Raw genomic sequence first — 22,743 nt, 5'->3', positions numbered from 1 at the left:
GTGAGAGATGGACTCCCCCAGGATTGCTCTGCTTTGAACTTTGATGGACAGGTTTCTGAGTGCAGCCAAACAGAGGGAGGGTTTGGATTGGTCCACTTCAGAATCCCATCTCTTCGTTCTCGTTCTTACAGGACCTAGTCGCTTTAGAGTCCTTGGTTCTTCCAGCTCCCCCTGGAGCAGTTTGAGGCAACTGTGGTTAAACCAGCAGCTCGGATCAGTCTGCTAGACCCCCTGGATTCCTCGGAGAACTGTTTGGACTTGTGGTGGCTCCAAGACTTATTCTAAGGAATTGGAAAAGTCCCCACAAGCCTCAATAAGAGGATTGGAATAAAGTCATGACAGAGACTTTTGAAAGTCTCATTGTTAAAATAAACAATGTCCAGATTAAAACAGGCCAAATATGGAGACGTTTTGTGTCATTTTTTACAACACATGACATGATTAGGTGGAAAAAGGTGAAATGATAAATGAAAGGGTGAAATGAGTGTCATCGGCAGGTGGACGGCTTTTAGCGTCCTCAGTGTGTTCACTAGGGGAAAGAGTGGTGTTTGAGACTGACCAAGAGCACAGCAGCAGCACTGATGAAGACTATAGCTGCTGTGGTTAAGACGGCCTGGAAATGAAGCTATGGATGGATGGTTCCATTGATGTATGGGTGGAAGGCTGGAAGATTGGGTGAGTGAATGGATAGACTGATATTATTTTAGTGGTTCAATTTGTTCCCCCTCTCGCTCCGTATTTAGTGAAACAATAAGAACAAATGGAAATCTAACTGTGCTGCAAAGTTTAGGAGATTAAGAACAACGTGTTTTCTTTCCCTTGGCATTCATCCCTTCTCATGTTATGTCTTTCCCTGGTTTCTTCGCGTTTGCCCGCTTTAGCTGTTGTTGCTGGCAAAAGTAAGCTGCTGTTAAAAAAGCAAAGCCTTCAGCAGTGGGCCGGTTTGCTGTCGAACCTCCAGCTGTCCACACGGTTCCTGCACATTACCCCTCTATTCTGTCCTCATCACATGAAAGCAAACCAATGCTGCCATCTATCTTAGCCAGTTGTGCACAGGCTGCATTCATGAGCAGGGGGAACCTCTGATGCCTTTGGTGTGTCGTGTTATCATCGCGTGGATCTGATCGATTTTCTTGTTTTATGGTGGTCGGGTCTAAAGTTCACCACGTTGTTTTCTGTGCTCTCGCTGATGATGTCTGCGTGTGCAGAAGTCCCTCTGGGATGGCAGCAAGCCACGCACAACCCTGCGCTCTCGTGCCCATTACTGTTGTGTGTCTAAAAGTAAGTACACCTATTTTAGTCAATGCTAGTCCAGTATTAGTTCCAGCAATAAGGGGGAGGACAAGCCAGAGGCAGCTTTCTCAATTATAGGTCTCAGTTTCGGTTTTGGAGACGTGCACACTCACATGCACACACGCTAGAACTGACACTGTTATGATCCATAGACATGCAGGGCATTTAGTTAGTCTAGTTTTGTACATTTATTTTAAGTTCATAAAACTTTTTTGTGGTTAGCGTTTTTGCCTCACAGCAAGGAGGTCCTGGTTCAAATCCTGGCTAGGACCTTTCTGTGTGGAGTTTGCACGTTCTCCCCGTGCATGCGTGGGTTTCCTCCAGGCACTCTGGCTTCCCCACCATCCATAAACATGCTTCATAGGTTGATTGACTACTCCAATTTGTCCGTAGGTGTCACCTTGAGTGTGTGTGATTGTATGGCCCTGTGACAAGCTGGTGACCTGCCCAGGACAAAACCGCGCCTTCGCCCCATTAGGTTAGGCTCTGGCCGCCCCATGACCCCAAAAGGGATGCAGCCAGTTAAGTGGATGGATAGATGGATTTTTTTTCTACCTAAAATCCTAAGGAAGGAAAAATCCCTTCCATAAATAAAAGAAGCAACAAATGAAAATTCAAAGCTGTCATGTCAGTCATCTTTATTATATAGAATTATATAGCATCATGACTTGTAGGTGGAAACATTGCTATCCTTTATATCCCATAGTCTTGATGATTATGGCCTATAGAACATGACAACCTAAAGTTTAGTGTCTAAAAAATGTGAACATTACTCTAGACAAATCAAACAGCATTATTTTTCAGCACATACGTCAGGCACTGTGGTCATTTCTGTTCAGCCTATCAGCTGAGGGCAACCTGGAGGGTTCTATGGTTTGTTAGTAGATGTCTGCATTGACCTTAGACTTCAGAAAACACAGTGAGCCAACACCAGGAGATGACACCAAACCAAACCAAACCAAACCATCACTGACTGGGAAAACTTCACTTGTGGGTTAGGTACCTTTCCACTCTACCTTTCTGGAAGCCTGATGTCCAAATGCCATTTTATCTGGAGAAAAGACTTGGAAACCACATCATCAACAGGTTGTTTCCTTTTCTCCTTAGCATTTCTGACATTTCTGAAGCTGTTTGTAGATCAGGAGTGGCTTGACATGAGGAACGTGACATCTGTAGTCCGTGACCTCTGTACGTGTGGCTCTTGACCCCCTGACTCCAGTATCTGTCACCATTTCTTGAATGAACAACAATCCTCCCAAAGCTGGAGGTATCCCTGTTGCTGTTGCACCTTTTTCTCCCACATTTTTTCCTTTCACTCAGCTTTCGTTCAGAGTACCTGGATGCAGCTTTCTGTGAGCTGCCAGCTAGTTTAACCACATTGTTTCCTCCTCTACCTCCTTGACAAAATGAAATGAACCATGATTCCAAATGTTTCAATGGGGTGATAAGCAGATGTAAGATACGTACAGTTTGGTAAAAATTAGATTTTGCTTTGAGCCGCTTTCTGTGGATTTATTTCCACACACACATAATGTTCTCCTGTTCAGTTTTTCTCCTCTTGTATCCTGGAAGAATAGCTCAGCTGGTCTGGGCTGGCATTGAAACATTGAAGTATTTGCATGTTAAAAATGGATAAAGTTTGGTTTGATATAAACCTGAATGAACTCCGCCCCAACTCCCCAAGTACTTAGTGTTCTTCATGAATCAACGAAATGTCTTTAATGCAACTCCAAAGCTGCAAGTCAGGATTGATCTGAGATGTTCAGTTGTTGAAACCAAATAACATGCTTCCTTATTTCATTCTCAAGTGTCCATTTTTGGTTTTTCTTCTTTGCTCAACAGTCTGGTTTATCAATGATGTGATGATATCACTAAAATCTGCCCACAAAAGCTCTAAAAGGTTGGTTACTTCATGCTGTCTCCATGTCCTCCTGTTTGTCTCAGGTGATCAATGTGGATGGCACGGGCAGAAAGACTCTGCTGGAGGACAAGCTGCCTCATATCTTTGGTTTCACTCTCCTGGGTGATTACATCTATTGGACTGACTGGCAGAGACGAAGCATTGAGAGGGTTCACAAAGTGACAGCTGTGAGAGAAATCATCATTGACCAGCTGCCAGACCTAATGGGGCTGAAGGCGACCAAAGTGACAGAAACCCACGGTAACGCTTATTTTTATACAGATAAATGTGAAAAAGTATTCAACAGGGAAAAGTAACGACCCGTGTCCAGGTACAAACGGCTGTGCGGTGGAAAACGGCGGCTGCAGCCACCTGTGTTTCTGGCGGCGGCGGGCAGTTAGCTGTGCCTGTCCAATGGGGATGGAGCTCCTCCCAGACCTTCAGACCTGCGTGGTACCGGAGGCCTTCTTGCTGTTCACCAACAGGTACCTACCAAACAAAATACTCCTCCACTCTTCTGAACATGCATTGAGTGTTGAGGATAACCGGCGTTTGGGTTCTTTCAAACAGCTCTCCTAAAGTCACAACACAGAAAAATGATCCTTCCTTCAGTTTCTCTCAGAAATGTATATGAACCGTCAATGCCAACAATTGTTAACCACCGCAGAGTTTAGGAGTTTCTGTTGCTGTCGGCCCGCAGCAAAACCAAACACCTGTTAACCCTTGAACACCAAAAAAAACTTTTGTTTGAAACATTTTGTTATTTGGTCTTTATTTTATTCTTTCATCTACCGTAACTTTTCAACCTTTTACACAATGAACGCTATTCCAACAGATTCTGATGGGGAGAAAAGCGGCTTAGTGCTGATGTGCCTCAGGGCAAACCAGCTGGATCAAAAAGTGTTGCAAAGCTTCTTTTCTCCGCATCGCATTCTGCTGGAACTACTTTAATTTTAGTTGAAGAGTTTGGATAATTCCAAGAGTTGGAGGCAAAACTCTGGAGTAAAGTGCTAAGCATGGCAGTGGAAGGTGATAATGTGGGCTTTATCTGCAGGAACTGTGGTAACAAACGTGTATTAATCCTCATTTGTCTATAAATCCCATTTTAAGCAGAAGGTAATAGACAAACACGAAAGGATCTTTGTTTCATCAGGACTTCAGACGTCAGCAGAGAAGACAAACAGGTTTTGGCCTCTTACAGATACACATATGTTTTTAGGAACACATTTGAGGTGAAGCTACAGCAATCCAGATGGATGTTTTTGTTTGAATGAAACCTTCAGATAGCATAAAGGATAGCAGACATAGCCTGCATGAACGTGTGGAGCTTCCATCCGTGTGGCTGTTGGAAGTGTTCAGGAAACAGATGGAATTGTGCAGCAGCTCCTTTTCCATTGCGGCAGCTGTTTTACCTTATCAGTTCATTAATGTTCATCAACACAGAGGCTTTATCCCATAGGAGGGCTCTTCTCTGTCTCATTTCTAGGCCTTGTTTCATAAAGACCACCAGTTACATCAGCTGAGACCTACAACTGATTTAACATCCCTATACAATACATATTTCTGACATTTTTTGTCTTTTCTATCCTCAATTATAAACTTCATCAAAAAAGAAAGTTTAAAGTTTAGCCATAAACACAGACATGATGTCTGTCCACTGAACTGACGCTGGGAGATGGTTCCTCAAAAGAGAAGCCCTTTGCTTCATTTTTGTTTTTTAATGTCACAAAAGACTATATTCACTTGACTGTCAGACCAGCAGGGATTGTAAGATGCTTTTGTTGTCCATTTTTGTCTTAGGGACAGCATCAGGAGCATTTCTTTGGGAACAAACAGCAATGATGTGGCCATTCCTCTGACAGGAATCAAGGAGGCCTCCGCTCTTGATTTCGATGTCTCTGAAAAGAGAATATATTGGACAGACATACAGGCCAAGGTGGGTCAGGCGAGTAAATGACTGATGGTGGTGATGAGCAGAAAGGTTTCCAAGATTATCTTCTGTCTCTCTCTGTCAGACGATCAGCAGGGCGTACATGAACGGCAGCTCTGTTGAACACGTCATTGAGTTTGGACTTGACTACCCAGAAGGCATGGCAGTTGACTGGATGGGTCATAACATCTACTGGGCAGACACTGGCACTAATCGCATCGAGGTGGCCCGCCTGGACGGCCAGTACCGGCAGGTTCTGGTCTGTAAAGATCTGGATAATCCACGGTCACTGGACAACCCACGCTCCCTGGCACTGGACCCAGCTAACGGGTGGGTCCTGAAGCTTTGTCCTCTGATTTTTTTCCTTCATGTTATAGTTATGCTAACTTTTCCACTCTCTCACTGTTGCTGCAACACAGAAATGTCCTCAACATTCTAATGTCCTCAACACTGACTGCATAGAACATACAATGCTTAATCTGGATGTTGTCTTTCATGTTATCCTGCCAACATTAGTTATCAACCAACAGCTGTAGCTTCTTTATCCTGACATCATTCATACCTAATAATCCAGGCGTGCCGAGCTCAAACACAGCGCTGCATTTTAAAACAATTGAACTAGTTAAAGTTGGACGGAATCAATGTTTAAGAACTTTGGCTTGGCGTTGTGTCGTGATTTCATCCTGAAATGACCAAAGCTAGCCAAGCAATAGACATCATGAGTCATGAAATGAAGCCAGAGCTTTCCTTTGTACTTTCAGATAAAAACTCCCACTAGACAGTAACAGGCATGAAAAACTGAAGAGTTTGTGTCAGAAAGAAAGAAAAAGGTCCACATGAAGTTTGTTATAAAGCTGAGTTTGTCTCTGGGAAACGTGCATTGAAGCTCAGATCTCTGCTCTGCTGGAAGCTCCCTTATCTGATCGACTTGGTGTCTCATTTTAGAAACAAGTTCTTCGCTGTGAGGCTCTGAGCTCAGGAGATCTTCAGCGCATTGGTCAGCTCTAGTAGTAATCAGATATTATTATGCAGGCCTCCAGTTTGACATGATATAATGACTCAAATCTACAGATTTATTGGTGTCATTTTGTGTGTGTGTGTGTGTGCTGAGAATTGAAGTTGTTGGAGTTGGGTGACCTGCACTCATCTGCTGATATGTTTGTGGTCACTTCATCATTTCTGAGTATTTATAAAAACGGTTTGATATGAATGAGCCTTGGAGGAACAAAGATGTGTTCTCCTCATCAGGTGACAGAACGGATTGATGATTGACAGCAGATGAGTGTGGAGGGGTTAAGCTGCAGTGTACAGTTACCATGCACCCAGATAATGCATAACAGATGTCCATGCACTCAAGCTGGGAAATGATGGACATGTGTAAAGTCCTTGTAGACTTTCTGCTCTGAAGCAGCTTTTTCTTCCTGCAGGTTCATGTACTGGACCGAGTGGGGGGGTCTTCCTCGCATAGCTAGAGCCTACATGGATGGCAGCATCATCACAACGTTGGTGGAAAAAGTGGGGCGTGCTAACGGGCTGACCATTGACTACGTTGACCATCGACTCTACTGGACCGACCTGGACACATACATGATCGAGAGCTCCAACATGCTGGGTTAGTTGTCAGTGATGGTGTTTCTACACCCACCTCACATCCACAGAGCACAGAGTGTGTGGGATGTTCCCTGAAAGTCCACTTTGGTACTGATGGCGGCTGCAGCGTAGCTTGGCTCGGCTGGTAAAGGCTCGTCTGTGTGTCTGCAGGCCTTCAGCGGGAGATCGTGGTGGACGACCTTCCCCACCCGTTCGGGCTGACTCAGTACAAGGATTTCATCTACTGGACGGACTTCAATTTGCGCACCATTGAGCGTGCAGACAAACGGGGGGGGCTGAACCGTACAGTGATTCTAAAGGTTTGGAACAGTGTGAGGAAGTGTGAGGAAGCCACGGCGGATGTCAGTGTTCATCACAGCAGTCTCTGCCTCCTCAGGGTCAGCTGGAGCTGATGATGGACATCCTGGTCTTCCACTCTTCCCGTCAGGACGGCACCAATGAGTGTTCCCTCAACAATGGCGACTGTGCCCACCTGTGCCTGGCCACGCCCACCGGTGCGCAGTGCCGCTGCACCTCCCACTACACTCTGAACCCTGACGGCCGGAACTGCAGCTGTGAGTAACGATTCTGTCAGAAGCAGGGTTGGAAGGACAGCTTCCATTTGAACGTTGTTGTCCTCCTTTTCACACAACTGGACGGCTGTTTGCAGCTTCACTGCTTCTCCATGTTGGATCAGATGAGTTCATTGTCTGATGAACTGAACAGCATTGATCTGCTGGGAGGGATGGCTGGAAAACGAGCTCAGTGGTGGGATTGTAGAGAAGAGCTGGACAGCAATGTGATCAGATTCCTGTCAAAAGCTAACATCACCTTTACTGCAGAGGAATTTATTTACAAGTACAAAAAAGGGAAGATGAATCATCTGGAAGGATGTTAAAACATTGTCAAGCATGTAGCGGTAAGGATGAGGCCCGATCTGAGGTGGAGCGTCTCCTGCCTGTGGACGGGTTTCCCCCTCAGCATCATCAGGTGTGCTGAGGGGGAACATGAAAAATAGGAAGAACTTAAACCACAAACTCTAGGTCTCCTGTCTTACAGATGTGTGTGCTTGTTCTCTTTAGGGGTGTAACAATTTATTTTACAATTTGATTCATATCATAATTTGTGGCCGAAAATACCATTCCTATTCGATTTTGGTTAGTTTTGAGTGATCAGATTCAATCTGATCCTCTAAAGTGGATCCAGATCATCTTCATCCAAACTTCCAGCAGTGAGACTCAGACAGAAATTCCTGCTACTGAACAGTGAAGTTTTCCAGATTCTTGGATTTCTTCCAGATCATCAAGTATAAATGAAATCTGTGTCCAAACAAGCAAGTAAACTAGAATGAATGTCAAATCCATTCACACGTTAGTTTCCTAAAGTTCACCACTGTTGTTTTTCCACATCCAAAGAATCCAGAGGGAACATTCTTAGAACATTCTAGACACTGGATGGTCACATGACTATATTCAAAGTCTGTCCACACATTGGACTGGAATGATGGTTGATCTGTTCTTGATGATGTCATCATGAGTGTTGTCTGCTGTGATGCACTCAGTTCTTTTAACGTTATATTAAATAAACCTGCCACGTCCCAATCAGAATACTATTTTCCATGATCTATATAATTGATGTATGTAATTTTGAAATGTTTTTCCAACGGTTTAAATCAGTTTGATTAACAACTTTCCTCAGACAAATCTACCTGGTTGGATTGTAGGAATAAAAATCAATTCATCGATTGCGTTAAATAATCGTTACACCCCCAGTGTATACCTTTGTATTCCCCAGCATGCATTGCATGAAGTTACGCTGACCGTAACTCCTGTTGTCTGCAGCTCCGTCCAGTTTCCTGCTGTTCACTCAGAAGAACAGCATCAGCAGGATGGTTCTGGGAGAGCAGAGTCCTGACATCATACTGCCCATTCACGTGGTGAAGGCCCGAGCAGTTCATTACGACCCGGTGGACCGACTTATCTACTGGCTTGACGGACGGCAGAACATACGGAGGGCCAGAGACGACGGAGCCATGGTAACCACGTCACAACCGGAGCTTGACATAACCATTTCATGCAACAGCTGCAGTTTTCTGACTGTGGAATGAATAGTAATTCGGTTTTATGATGAACAGGCCTAAAGCAGTCACCAAGCAGCTGTTTGATGGCAGCTTGGTCACGTCAAACCGAAACTGAACTCAGCAAAGATAGGAAAAAAGTGAGATGACACACAACGCATGCGAATTTCTTTTTGGCCATGCCAGTGGCAGTCATATCACGCTAAGTCGCGCTCAAAGTAGTCAGCAAAATCAAAGATAAGACAAAAGCGAGATTTGACACAACGCACGCAAAAAAATGTGTTTTTTTTTTTTTTTTTATACACTGTATTTTATCCCACGAAGGGAAACTCTTTCTCCGCATTTGACCCATCCCCTTGGGGAGCGGTGAGCTGCAGCCGAAACCGCGCTCGGGAGGCAGTAGCGTTAAGGGTCTTGCCTAAGGACCCTCACTGGGTGATGTTAACTGCTCGCCATTGATATGGTAATTGCCCCCAGTACCATTGCTCATTCCCCTCCGGGAATCGAACCCTGGTTTCCTGCATGGTAGCTTCCCACCTTACCAACCGAGCTACCCAGCCGCGTTTTTGCAAACGCAAAAAACGTTTTTGAAAACAAAAAAACGTTTTTGAAAGCAAAAAAGCAATTTTTGAGCAAAAAACTTAGAAAGTTTTGTGTTCAACTTAGAAAGTTTTGTGTACAACGTGGTGGCAGAAATATCACTCCATAATTATGGAGTTACCTGATTTAGCTCCACCCATTTTCTTAATCAGCTATATCCCTTTTGGAGTCACGGGGATGCTGGAGCCTGTCCCGGTAACTGTTGCACAAAGGCGGGGTCCACCCTGGACAGGTCCCCAGTTTATTTGCAGGTCCAAGCAATCACTCCCACACACTCCTACATGCACAGCAAGGTACAGGGCCTGGAGGGCCGGCCTCCTGCTGGTGTTCCAGAGAACCTGTCCCATCTGCAGTTGATTACCTGGATCAGGTGTGTTTAGCCAATAAGGAGCTTCAATGGCAGGTTGGTTGGAAACATGTCGGACACCGGCCCTCCAGGCCTGGATTTGGGCTTTAGAGTCACCAATAAACCTATGAAGCATGTTTGTGGACTGTGGCAGGAAGCCGGAGTGCCTGGAGAAAACCCACACATGCATGGTGAGAACATGCTAACTCCACACAGAACGGTCCAAGCCGGAATGGAACCAGGACAACCGGATTTAGCTGTAAATGCTAATTACATCTATATTTTTAATTCCCAATCTATTGATCATCACAAAGCTGTAACACTACTTCAGAGTCTCTCCTGGCCTTTAATATCTGACACCCAAAAATTGTCACTTTCCCAAAATATTATTCAAAAAGATTATGAAAGGAACTATCTTGCTGGGAAATTAGTGCTGGTTAGCAGTAAATGAAAGGGAGCCATGACCCCCCAAAGGCCCTGGAGGGTTCCACTGACTGGAAGATGAAACTCGGGAGGCAGGTTTGTGGCGGACCGCTCCCCTGCCGGGCCCTGACCCTCACACACCAACTGGAAATACTGTAAAAGAAAAAAACCTGAAAACCTCAAGGGGGTATTGACAGTAAATGTCAAACCAGCAGAAACAAGGGTCCAAGTGGAAGGAATCCTTCAGGATCCATGGGGAGGAGCCTAGATCCAGATTCAGAGACTGACGGACACCGAGAAGAAACTCCTCCTCCCAGACTGTTGGGCTGTACTGCCACCCAGTGTTCACAATAGGCGCTGCGTTTCAAACCATCGGCTGCTTTGGAGCATTCAGGCTTTAGACATCAGACCCTCCTCATCCAACACAGTGGTTACCCCCCTCCCCCCCAGCACCAACAGGAGTTTAACCTTCCCTTACTTCTGTTGGATGTTTTCAGAAATTCCTACTGTCATGTCTGCCAGCTTTTCACTCCTTGTAAACTAGTGAAGTTGAACAGAAATGCTGAACAGTTTACATGTTTTTCTCCATTGCTTTGGCTCATTTCTAGAAACAGATATTAAATTCTCAAAGCTCTTTGAGTCCAAACAGCTTGGATCAGCAGCAAAATGTTGTCTCTCCCAAAACAGGTAATTCCTGTTGCCAAAGCAAATCCCTGTCTCCTTCAAATAGACAGAGCCACCAAGATGACACTTTCCTCTCAATGACTTTGGCTTTTCTTTTATCAGAATGGACAATCTCCAACTCTTTGGTTGGTGATTCTTTAAAATGGCCCGTCTCCTGCAGATTGAACCCAGCCTCATCCACAAACACCAGGGCGTGGGGGTTTCAGCTACCTTATTGGTCTAGATGTAGTTTCACTTGACATTCAATGACAGCAAATACAGAAATGCAGCTAATGTTAAGTGACATTAGAGTTATTACAGTAATGTTTTCTTATTCACCGTTTAGTGTTTATGACGCTTTTTGAAAATTGAGTAAACGGTTTTTCTTGGTATGACTAAAACAGGTTTTGGAAGGTGAAACTATCTGAGGAATGACAGTCATTGGATAGGTGATTCATTCATTGAAAGAACTGTTCAGACTGTTAGATTTGAATTATTAGCAGACAGAGATTACTGTATTAACCATTAACTAGTAAGATGGGTGATACTCAGTCATGTGAGAAAGTTTGGGAACTCAAACTAATCTGGTTTGCCTAATTGTGGAGCCCAAAGTCTTGAACCAATTCTAATGCAAAAAGAGTCTTCAGGACTTCATCCTAGCTTGGTGTCATTGCTGTCCCCAGTCTTCAGTGATGGCAACCAGCACAGCTCAGCCAGTGGAGAACCAGCTTCACGACCTGAGCCTGGACCCCTACAGCCGCCATGTTTACTGGACCTGTGAGAACACCAACACCATCAACGTTCAGAGGATGGACGGCCACACAGTCGGTGTGGTGGTTAAAGACAACACAGACAAGCCAAGGGCCATTGTGGTCAACGCTGAGAGGGGGTGAGCTCTGTCGTTCTCACAACACGTCCTTCACTAGCCCACTGAGCCCACTCAAGACAGGAACATCTGGGTATTGTCTGTGTTTCTGCAGATACATGTACTTCACCACAGTGCAGGAGCGCTCCGCCAAGATCGAAGGAGCGAGTCTGGACGGGACCGAACGGGAGTCTCTGTTCACCACAGGTCTGATCCGACCTGTCGCTCTGGCACTAGACAACAAGCTGGGAAAACTGTTCTGGATCGATGCTGACCTCAAACGCATTGAGAGCAGTGACCTGACAGGTGAGAGCCACAGCTACTTCTTCATCTGCTCCTGATTCACAAGGATTTAAATAGATAAATACTCAGAAATGTCATATTAAGCTTAATTTTCTTCACATGACCATCATCAGAAAAATGCTACAAGAACATGTTAAAAACACCAAAACCAGCATTTTCATTTGAGTGCTACTTTAAGGGAAATTTGATCCCCATTACCTTTTTTTATACAGTGCGTTTCAAATTATTATGCAAATTGTACTTAAGTGTCAAAAAGATCAAATTCTTTGTTTCTCAACCAAACTGATGGATGATATTGTGCCTCTGGGCTCTTTGGATCACTGACATCCATCTCAGACACCTGTGGTCATTAGTTTTCCAGGTGAGTTCAATTAAAGGAAAAACTACTAAAGAAGGACGTTCCACATTATTAAGCAGACCAACATTTTCAAGCGGCATGGCAAGAAAAAGCATCTCTGCTGCTGAAAAGCATGAAATAGTTAAATACTTTGGACAATGTATGAAAACCTCAGATATTTCAGGAAAACTTGAGGTGATCATCGTAGCATGAAGAGAGCTGTGGCTGATTCAGAGACACGGGTTGGTGCAGATAAAGGCAGAATGAGGAAGGTTTCTGCCAGACAAATGCTTCAGATTAAGAGAGCAGCTGCTGAAAGAGCATTACAGAGCAGCAAGCACATGTTTGAAGCTGCTGGTGTCTCTGGAGTCCCACCAACATCAAGGTGTAGGATCCTCCTGAGGCCACATTGGGTTCTAAAATTTGATAGGAGGGTCGGTCCAGGAGCAGAGACGTGGAGTGAGAATGATATAACATGGAATTTAGATGAAAACATTTGAATTGAAAATTATATTCTAATTTAGTTAAAACTTTTGTTCCCATTTTAGATCTCTTTTTTATTGTGAAGCCCTTTGGTACCTTCAATGAGTTGTAAAGTTCTATATGAATAAAGTTTCATTCATTCATGATCCTTTTAATCAAATCACATTATTTATTAAATAAAGCAATGACCAAATAACACTATGATTTTCAAAGACAAAAATTCAGGAAAAATATACTGATACATTTAAAAAAAACCAAATAATGGATGCTCTCCCGTCATAGTCCTCGTAAAGACTTTGAGGGCTGCAGCTCATCACTCATCTAACAGTTTGCGCAGCTGCGCTGTGTCCTGCACGTCTGTTTCTCATCCAGTAAAAAGCACATTTCTACGTCTTCTGCTGCAGCTACGCACATATCTGTGTTACCTTTTCACCAGTACAGAGTTCCCTCGTTTATTGCAGGAGTTACGTTCCAAAAAATAACCGTGATCGGTGAAATCCACGGAGAAAGATTACACACGTTTATGGCAGTAAAACTCCTCACTGACTAAATACACTTTTCTCACACAGACATGAACATTTTCACACGTTTCTCTTATTTAAATTACCAAAGTTCATAGAAATTAGGTCCTGGATCTTAGAATGAAGATCTGATCGATCACAGATTTCTGTAGATCTGAAGAGCTCAGCGTTCCGCTATACAGAAGACAAGGTCTCCAGCCAATCAGAAACAGAACAGGGTGCACTGTTTAAAAAAAACAACTACTCTACGTTTGGATTTTGTCCATGATAGGTCGAGTTCCAGATTGTCCTTTGTAACAACATTTGTTATTTCACAACATGGCAGACTACGGTAACGAGAAAGCTTACCTCACCTGTGCGCTCTACAGGTGTTCCCACGCTCACATGCCATCCAGCTGGTGCAGACGTCTGAAGCCCAGAACATGCTGTCTCACTGTTCGTCTCTTTTCCCTGGTAGGAGCCAACCGTGTGGTCTTGCAGGACTCTAACATTCTGCAGCCGATGGGCCTGACGGTTCTGGGAGAACATCTGTACTGGATCGACCGGCAGCAGCAGATGATTGAACGGGTGGATAAACTGACAGGAGACAGACGGACGCGGGTTCAGGGCCGCATATCCTTCCTGACATCCATCCATGCTGTGGAGGAGATGGACCCCCGGGAGTTTGGTACAGGCCTTCAGGTCTCTGCAGCATCACGGACTGACAAGACTCTGAGTTCTCATGTGTTTTTACACCTTGTCTCCAGAGTTACACCCTTGTTCCCGGAACAACGGGGGCTGCTCTCACATCTGCATTGCAAAAGGTGATGGGACCCCCCGCTGCTCCTGCCCAATCCACCTGGTTCTGGCTTCAGACCTGCTGCGCTGTGGAGGTGAGCACCCTCATCTTTGGTGAAACCGTCTCATCACAGATGAGTCTTCCTCATAACAGTGAATGATTGACACCAACTATCTCCCCTAGAGCCCCCCACCTGCTCCCCAGAGCAGTTCACCTGCTCCACGGGGGACATCGACTGCATCCCTCTGGCGTGGCGCTGTGACGGCTTCCCCGAGTGTGAGGATGGCAGTGATGAAGACAACTGCCCCGTCTGCTCAGTGTCCCACTTCCAGTGTGATGAAGGCAGCTGCATCGACGCTCACAAACGCTGCGACGGAGAGCCGGACTGCGCCGACAAGTCGGACGAGCACGACTGTGAAGGTGAGCGGTCGCCTTCTGTCCACAGACAGCATGAAGCTCTGCAGAAGGGAGGAGGGTAGAGGTTGGTGCAGACGCTCTCAGTCTCCTGCTGGGTCATCCGCCAAAGCCTCTCAGTCTCCACCAGAGTGTGAGTGCCGTCTGCTCTGCAGCACCGCGTGGGCATCGGGGGCGGGACTTCTGCTGCAGCATGTCCAACATGGAGCAGGCCTCAGGGAACAGCTTGTTGTCTTCCAGTAAGCTGAAAGAGGGAAGTCTAGGCTTCACTGCTCAGACTGTTGCTCTCTCATCCTCATCCCAGACAAGCAAACGTTCATGTATGGGGGGAAAAAAACAACTGCTGTCTGCTGCTAAGCATGATCAATTTCTACCAGATAATTACTATTTGTTTAAGAAAGCAACAACAATATTAAGGATATTTTTATTAACCCTCATTTTTGATACTATTTTACCTCTTGGGAGCAAAAAGGACAGAGCAGAGATCAAAGTCTCACTCAAATCTTCTTTTGATCTATTTTCAAAGCCTTCCCACTAGATGATTTTACAGTTTTTAGCCCACATCAAAAAAACCTGTGACAATTTTTAGGACCTAGTTTCTGCAGAGCGGCAGTAGTTCGTCAGAAATTCACCTCTGAGTTGTGGGCGGGACCGTTGGCGTCCTTGACTTCCCGTCATCTACATGTTTACATTCTCTCCTGGTAGCTTACAGCCCCTCCCCTCCTCCAACCACCTCCCAGAAATGCTCTGCTGAGTCGTTCTAGTATTTCTCTTTATGAGATGCTAAAGCTAGCGGTAGCTCCCCTAGCGGTGTCACGATCACCGCATCACGCATGTTTGTTTGTTTTTTAAAGTTCTTTTCTTTTTTAAGTTCTGCATATGGTGCGTGATTGGAACTATAATAAACACATTAAACACATTCATCTTTGCTGATAATTTACTTTTCTTCTTCGGGAGTCAGACAAAATCCCAGGAAACAGGGATTTTAAAAAATCAGTGATGTCTGAAAAAGTACAAAACTAAGAAATGGTTCCTTTAATATGAATTAGTCTTAAACACTCATCATCATATTCATACAACAATCATTTCAAAACATTGATCATTATTTTTTGAGACATGAATCACATCTGATCAACAATGTTCAGTGGCTTGAAGATGGTAAAGCTACAGTCATCCAACCGTCTCATATGACTAATTATCACCTATTTATAGTTCTTAATAGTTAACTATTTTTCTAGTTGATAGCTGTACTATCTTTCAAGCTACTTAACAGAAGTGCTAAAATGATGAAAGAAGGTTAATGAAATCAAAACAGAGAGCAACCTGGATCTGTTCATTTTTGTGTGTTACTAAAGTATCAGAACCGGACTTTACATCCATCAGCAGACGCTCAAAATCAAATGACTTTGGGGCCAAAAAAGCCTGATTGGGACATCTCTACTCATTAGATTCCCCCTCTAATGATGAGACTCCTCCTCCTTTGGATGAGAGCCCGCCCCCTGACGAGACTCCTCCTTCTCCTCCTTTTAAGACCCCCTCCTCTACATAAGACCTGTTCTGTCCAAGCTCCTCCCTCTGACGTGTCTCTTCCTCTTTTGCAGTCATCTGCTCCCCTGGTGAGTTTCGATGTGGCGATAACCAGTGCATCACTAAGAAGCAGCGTTGTGACGGATACTCGGACTGTCCCGACGGCCTGGACGAGCTCGCCTGTGGTGAGGAGGATGAAGCGTGCAAAGATATCTGAGAGGATGGGGTGTTCCTCCTCTGACTCTGTGTTATCCTTCTCTTCCACGTACAGATCATGCCCCCCCTCCTTCAAGCTTCAACCATGACCCTAAGCCCATCATCCCCGTCATTGCAATTATGCTGCTCGTGTTTGTGATTGGGGGGGTTTATTTTGCCTGCCAGCGTGTGGAGTGGCGTTGCTATAAGGGTCCCAACGGGACTTTCCCTCGTGATTACATCGGCGGGACCCCTCATGTTCCCCTCAACTTCATTGCCCCCAGCAGCTCCCAACACGGCACTTTTCAAGGTGAGCTGAGGCGGCGAGATGCAGGTGTGATTGGGGGTCGCTGCCATGTGAGTGACACCTGGGGGTTTGCAGGTATCTCATGTGGGAAGTCCATAATGAGTTCGGTCAGCCTGATGGGCAGCAGCAGCAGCGGGGCCCCTCTGTACGACCGGAACCATGTGACCGGAGCGTCCTCCAGCAGCTCCTCCTCCACCAAAGGAGCCTACTACCCTCAGGTCTGACCTGCCGCAAACGGCCTCAACATAAGTCACCCCCCCTCCTCTCAGGTTACACAACCTGCTGATTTGTCCCGCAGATTCTGAACCCGCCTCCCTCTCCAGCCACTGACCGGTCCCTCTACAACACTGAGATCTACTCGTCCAACAGCCCATCCACCACCAGATCATACAGGTATCCGTGTCCCTCTGTCATTATCTAGTTGGCGTGTTCCCACCGGCGCGGTGTCTATGTTTATGCATGTTTATGGGCTTCTGCAGTTAAAACCCTCGCTGTCACGCATAGCTATGCATGTTTTTACAACTGTTTTTGAGCTCTGTGTAAAATGGTCATTGGACGTGGGTTAAAAGTTAAACCAGGTCAAGCTTTGACCAGTCAGGGACTTGGATTTGGTATTGGATGGCGTCCCCTTCAATTCACACAAGTGCCAACTGTGTAAAAACTGATCATGAAGGAGAAATGAACAATGGTGGTTTGTGCGCGTCCAGAATTCTATGAAACCAAACCTTTGATAAAAGGGATTCACCAGATCTCCCAGCCTCCTCCAGCTGTAGGTGGCAGACATGAGCTAGTAACCAGTAGAATGAGAAGAAGAAGCCCCTCCCTGCTTGTTCAGTGTGTGACCTAACATTAGAGCTGCAGCTTCGATGGCGAAGCTGAGCTTTTCACAACCTGAACTGCAGGAGATCCAGATGAGACCAGGATGAAGGTTTGCAGTGCTGTGAATGGAGGATTCCATCTTTTGTAGCCATGCAGACACTCTAAGCACCTTATTCAGGTTCATGGAGGCAGGATCCTCTGCAGACCCTGATGGATTTCTGAAGATTCTGGACACAGCTTCAGGCCTCAAATGTGCTCTATTCTGGTGATGTGTTTAGTTTTTGTCCCACCAAATATTGAAGCATGCGTGATGCCATAAATCTTTAAACGTGACATTCTAAGCTTAGAATGGTGTGATTAGAATTTGGCTGAGACAGTTTTTCTGGTAGAAACATCTATTCACCCGTTTAGAGAAACGAATCCATTAAGTGAGAACTCCTGATTGTGTTTATCTGTGCAAGTCCTCATGTGACTTCACACACACACACACACACACACACACACACACACCTACAGACACATACACACCTACAGACACACAAACTTACAGACACACACACACCTATACACAAACATCTACAGACACACACACACACACCTACAGACACACACCCTTACAGACACACACACCCACACACACACACACACACTTACACAAACACACAAACCAACAGACACACACACAGACACACACCTACAGACACATACACACACGCACACTTACAAATACACACACAAACCTACAGACACACACACACACCTACAAACACACAAACCTACAGACACACACACACACCTACACACACACACCTACAGACACACACATAAACCTACAGACACACACACACACAAACCAACAGACAGACACACACACACACCTACAGACACACACACACACCTACACACACACACCTACAGACACACACATAAACCTACAGACACAAACCTACAGACACACACACACACGTCTGCAGGTTGATACCACTTGACTTGTAGTAGAATTGAACGTGTCACCTTTTTTGCAGACCATATCACGCCATCCGTGGTGCTGCCCCGCCCACCACGCCCTGCAGCACGGACGTCTGTGACAGCGATTACACCCCCCACCACCTGGCAGCAGGACCGCCGCCCTCAGCGGGCCGCTGGAAGGCATCGGCCCACAGCGGCAAACACAACAAGTACTACATGGACCTGAACTCGGATTCGGACCCGTATCCCCCACCCCCCACGCCCCGCTCCCAGTACATGTCTGCAGAGGAAAGCTGCCCGCCCTCCCCCTCCACCGAACGCTCCTACTTCCACCTATGCCCCCCGCCCCCGTCCCCCTGTACCGACTCCTCATGACCCCTCTACAATCGGGGAACTCTCTGAGGAATAGAGGGAAGAGGCCCCTCCCCCCATCCATTTGACCACTTGTGCAAACGTGCAGCTTCACCTCGCCGCTTCATTCAACTGCTCTGGTTCTGGCCCCGCCTCCCATCATTCCAGGTGTTCTTAAGGTCTTGAGAGACGGAGTCCACCAAGGACAAGTGTCCACCAGTTCCTGCAGGACGTCCAGCCTCCACTGCTTTCTTCACGCCTCCACATTTTATTGGAAGCTATGAGAGACCCCCACCCCCACCCCAGACCTCAGCCCCGCCCCCAGACCTCACAGAAGTGGGGATCTGCTGATCGATTGGCTGTTGGACTAGGATGGAGAAAGAGCTCTATGCTTAGCAGCTCACTACCTGCAGCCTACAGGACCTCAGAGGGTGAAGCTCCTCCCCCTCCTCCTCCTCCGTCCTGTTTACCTAAACTACATTTGCTGCTACTCTGGGTTGCATAGACTGTGGTTCTGACTCCGCCTCCTCAAGCCCTGCTTGTGCTGTTGGGGGCAGATGGGGGCAGCTCTGACAGGGGGAGCAGAGCCGTGACCCATCATGGAAGCCCGTTACCCAAAAAGCCCCCCCCCCCATGAAAACGCACACAGACGTTCTTACGCTTGTGGTGGATGTGATGCTGGAAGAAACGTGACGGAGCCCCTGGTCCTGACGTTATGAAAGCCATAAAGACTGACTCACCTGTGAACATCACTGCCCTGGTCTGAAGAACCGCCCCCAAAGAGAAGGACGCACTTCCTCACCGCCGAGCCCCTGCTGTGTTTGTGGGTCAGGCGCTCAGCCTCGCACCTCTGGAGCGTCCAGCCCCACCAGAGGACTTCTGCAGCTTCAGTGGTTGAAAGGAAATCCACTCCTGTGTCTTCATTCCAACGGGATGATGGTTGGCTTTCAGGACACGCGTTGGTCCAACCCTGAGGGTTGAAGAGTCTGCCTGTCAGACAGATATGTGGTCCGTCTTCACGTCTAAACCTGCAGGGCTGGACGTTTGTACCACAGCACGGAGGCTGTGAGGGATTCTGAGCCTGCACATCACTGCCACCCTCTGGCTTTAAAAGAGCAGTGGAGATTTGAACATTTACTGAGACTTGATTTCCACTGATGCCTGTTTGAACCCTCTGAAAGTCTTCCTCCATGTTTGGTGGTCCTCAGCTGAAGCCCACATGAACCGCTGCACCACTGAAAGCCTGTTTGCTGTCTCAACTTTCTTAAAGTGACAGATTTTGTATCAAAAGCATTTTTATATAATAAAGGTTTTATTTTAAGGAAGGTTGAGTTACTTTTCATTTGTCAGGTAATGAACTCCAAAAGAAAAAACAACTAAAGGTTGGTGACGATGTAAGTATGGAATGTAATTCATAGTCTTGATCCTAATTCTGCTGTCCTATAAATCCACTCTGAGCTAAAGGGACATTTTTATGGTCAAAACGTGTTTTTCCATCTCAGATTCTGAGAGTTGATCCACTTCAAGCTGAGTTTGGTCTGTAAAGTTCATACAAACACAGACAGAATGAAAAAAAAAACATTCAGGAAATCGCACGGAATCATTTTTAAAGAGGATTTTGTACAGCGGTGCAGAAAGAAAGTATTTGGTCAACGACAAAGTTCACCTCGATGCTTTGACACATGCAGATATGCTCCAGTGTGACTTTTTCCCACGTTTGTGTGCATTCTTTCTGTTAGCAGATGAAGTTGAAGCTCAGACGGCCGTTTGATGGCGTCCCAGCAGGGTGACACCTAAATGTGAGCACGACAGCACACACCAGATCTTTCAGTCATTTGAAAATATGTCTGGGTTTCAGTTTGTACAGTTACTGACAACCTCCTCCAGGAGGCGCTGCAGGACCAGACAGGTGGGTGAGGTATCTTGGGGAAAAAGGGATCCTGATCAAAGAATTAAAGGGTTTCAGGTGTCACTATAGTGGCGAGGACCCCCCCCCCCCCACACACACACACACACACACGAGCAGGCGTTTGAGTCCAGCAGGACGTGGATGAGCTGCAGCCCATCCGTTCTTCCTGTAGCATCCCGGCCTGATGGTTTTTTAAGGATAAAGACTGTCCTAAAATCTCAATGCACAGATTTCCCTGAGCTGCAGAAACTAAATCCTATCACTTAGTGATTGTTGCATTTGATGGTAAACACGATGACTCATCCAGTGAAAACTCACTCTGGCAAAGTGACATGAAGTTACATTTAGCACATGAATCCGATTTTTTACATGAACAGATCTGATCATTGAGCCAGAACTTGTTTTACAGTCAGTCCATTATCTGAATATAAATCTGACAAACATACTTGGTAAAATGGAACTTTAGCAGAGTTTTCACTAGGCTGCACGGTGGTGCAGTGGTTAGCGCTCTCAGCTAGAGGTTCAAATCCCTGCTGGGTTTGTTCTGTGTGGACTTTGCAGGTTCTCCTCATGCATGAGTGGGTTTTCTTCCAGCGCTCTGGTTTCCTCCCACAGTCCAGAACATGCTCCGTAGGTCCTTGGATGTGAGTGTGTGGCCTTGAAGCAGACTGGTGACCTGTTGAAGGTGAACCCTGCCTTCCCCTAACAGTAGCTGACCCCTGACTGCAGGAAGGATTCAGCGGGCTCTGAAGATGGATGGATTCTCTGGGTTTTCTGTTGTAATATCTTTAGAAAAGGTGTTACTTCCTTTTTGAGTCATGGCAGCTGTCTAAAAGCAGAAATTCTCAGTTCAGTTTTCAGGTGTGAGGAGCTCGTCCTGCCTTTGGATGTAAAATGAAGGATCATTGCTTTTAATCCACACGTTCTGGGCGGAGCCTACAGGTTATTGTGATGCTGTAGGACCAGGCTTGGTGGCAGAAACTGCAACAACTAATGTAAGGCGGATGAAGCCATGAAGAGGAATAGCAGAGCTGATGACCTGACAAGGATGAGCAGCTGATAGAGTGAGGGCAGTTGTGAAGACAGCTGTGGATCATGATGAACCTGAAAATGTCTGTCTGACAAAGGGACACGTTCTGGCGGCTGGGTACCTGCTACCACGCAAGAAACCAGGGTTCGATTCCTGGAGGGGAATGAGCAATGGTACTGGGGCAATTACCATATCACTGGCGAGCTATTAACATCCCCCATGTTAAGACCCTGAACGCTACTGCCTCCCGAGCGCGGTTCGGTTCAAATGCGGAGAACAAGCTGTTGGTAGATCCTCTCACCCCCGCCCCAATACCACAACCACCCCCCACCAATGAACCATGTGTTGTTTGTGAAAAAGACACTCCTGTCTACCTCTTAACCCATGAGAAACGATTACAAACGTCATGGCTGTGCCTGAGCGTGTTTCTGGACTGTGGGAGGAAACAGACACATGCATGAGGAGAACATTCAAACTCCACACAGACAGAACACAGCCGGGATTCAAACCTGTGAGGCGAGGGTGCTAACCACTGCACCATGCAATCCCTTACTGCAACCATCATGCATTTATTAATATAAAATGTCCGACAAACCTTTGTTGAGTTACTGTGCTTGAGTCAGCATGGGATCGGGCCTGGCCAAGCCTGTTGCTCCGCCTTCAAATGTAGGTAAAGGTGCTTCAGATCCAGAGTGTGAAAGGATATCAAGCCTGCTCCTCCACATTCACCATCCTGCCATCTGGAGCTGCTGCTTAGCTGACTCAGGTGTTCATTGAGAATGTGGAAACACTTGAGGCAGCCAATCAGCGATGCAGGTCAGGTGGGAAAGGCTTCTGCCCGACCCTGATCCTCCTCAAAGACCTGAAGGTTCCAGGGTTCTCAGGAAACACAATGCACTCTACAATCGAGGTAAATAAGACTGTTCCTCTCAACATTCACATGAGCACCACACTGACCTCCACCTCAAACCTCAGCTGGGTTCATCTCCACCCGGTGTTTGACATGACAGAGTAGCATAGAATAGTGTGGAGCGGCCAACACCTTCATACTGGCATTAGCAGCTAGCTTTCAGCTTCATTTCTACTCTCCCCTCTGAGCTGCAGCATTTTACA

The 22,743-nt window shown here is 46.2% G+C and overlaps 1 protein-coding gene and 1 long non-coding RNA gene across 2 annotated transcripts in view; one reads left to right on the top strand and one right to left on the bottom strand.

Annotated features, from left to right (window-relative positions):
• The window catches only part of lrp5 (LDL receptor related protein 5), a 51,992-nt gene extending 31,976 nt beyond the window's left edge, over positions 1–20,016 (top strand). The window contains exons 12-29 of the mRNA XM_023955524.1: positions 3,238–3,454; positions 3,525–3,678; positions 4,994–5,129; positions 5,209–5,453; positions 6,551–6,735; positions 6,885–7,033; positions 7,111–7,288; positions 8,555–8,748; positions 11,506–11,711; positions 11,803–11,993; positions 13,789–13,998; positions 14,078–14,203; positions 14,293–14,529; positions 16,125–16,235; positions 16,322–16,555; positions 16,628–16,770; positions 16,851–16,945; positions 18,397–20,016. Coding sequence (XP_023811292.1) covers positions 3,238–3,454; positions 3,525–3,678; positions 4,994–5,129; positions 5,209–5,453; positions 6,551–6,735; positions 6,885–7,033; positions 7,111–7,288; positions 8,555–8,748; positions 11,506–11,711; positions 11,803–11,993; positions 13,789–13,998; positions 14,078–14,203; positions 14,293–14,529; positions 16,125–16,235; positions 16,322–16,555; positions 16,628–16,770; positions 16,851–16,945; positions 18,397–18,715 — 3,330 coding nt within the window. The 3' untranslated portion in view covers positions 18,716–20,016. The remainder of the gene's footprint in view (positions 1–3,237; positions 3,455–3,524; positions 3,679–4,993; positions 5,130–5,208; positions 5,454–6,550; positions 6,736–6,884; positions 7,034–7,110; positions 7,289–8,554; positions 8,749–11,505; positions 11,712–11,802; positions 11,994–13,788; positions 13,999–14,077; positions 14,204–14,292; positions 14,530–16,124; positions 16,236–16,321; positions 16,556–16,627; positions 16,771–16,850; positions 16,946–18,396) is intronic.
• A 100-nt stretch (positions 20,017–20,116) lies between these two features.
• On the bottom strand, positions 20,117–22,743 carry LOC105353629. Its single transcript, XR_908358.3, has 3 exons — positions 22,226–22,743; positions 20,358–20,484; positions 20,117–20,229 (listed from the first exon to the last, which is right to left on the bottom strand). It is a non-coding gene; the product is annotated as an uncharacterized LOC105353629 (long non-coding RNA).

This window comes from Oryzias latipes, chromosome 6, assembly GCF_002234675.1.
Source record: "Oryzias latipes chromosome 6, ASM223467v1".
In the NCBI taxonomy this organism is placed as follows: Eukaryota; Metazoa; Chordata; class Actinopteri; order Beloniformes; family Adrianichthyidae; genus Oryzias; species Oryzias latipes.
This window is presented reverse-complemented; position numbering and strand designations above follow the sequence as displayed.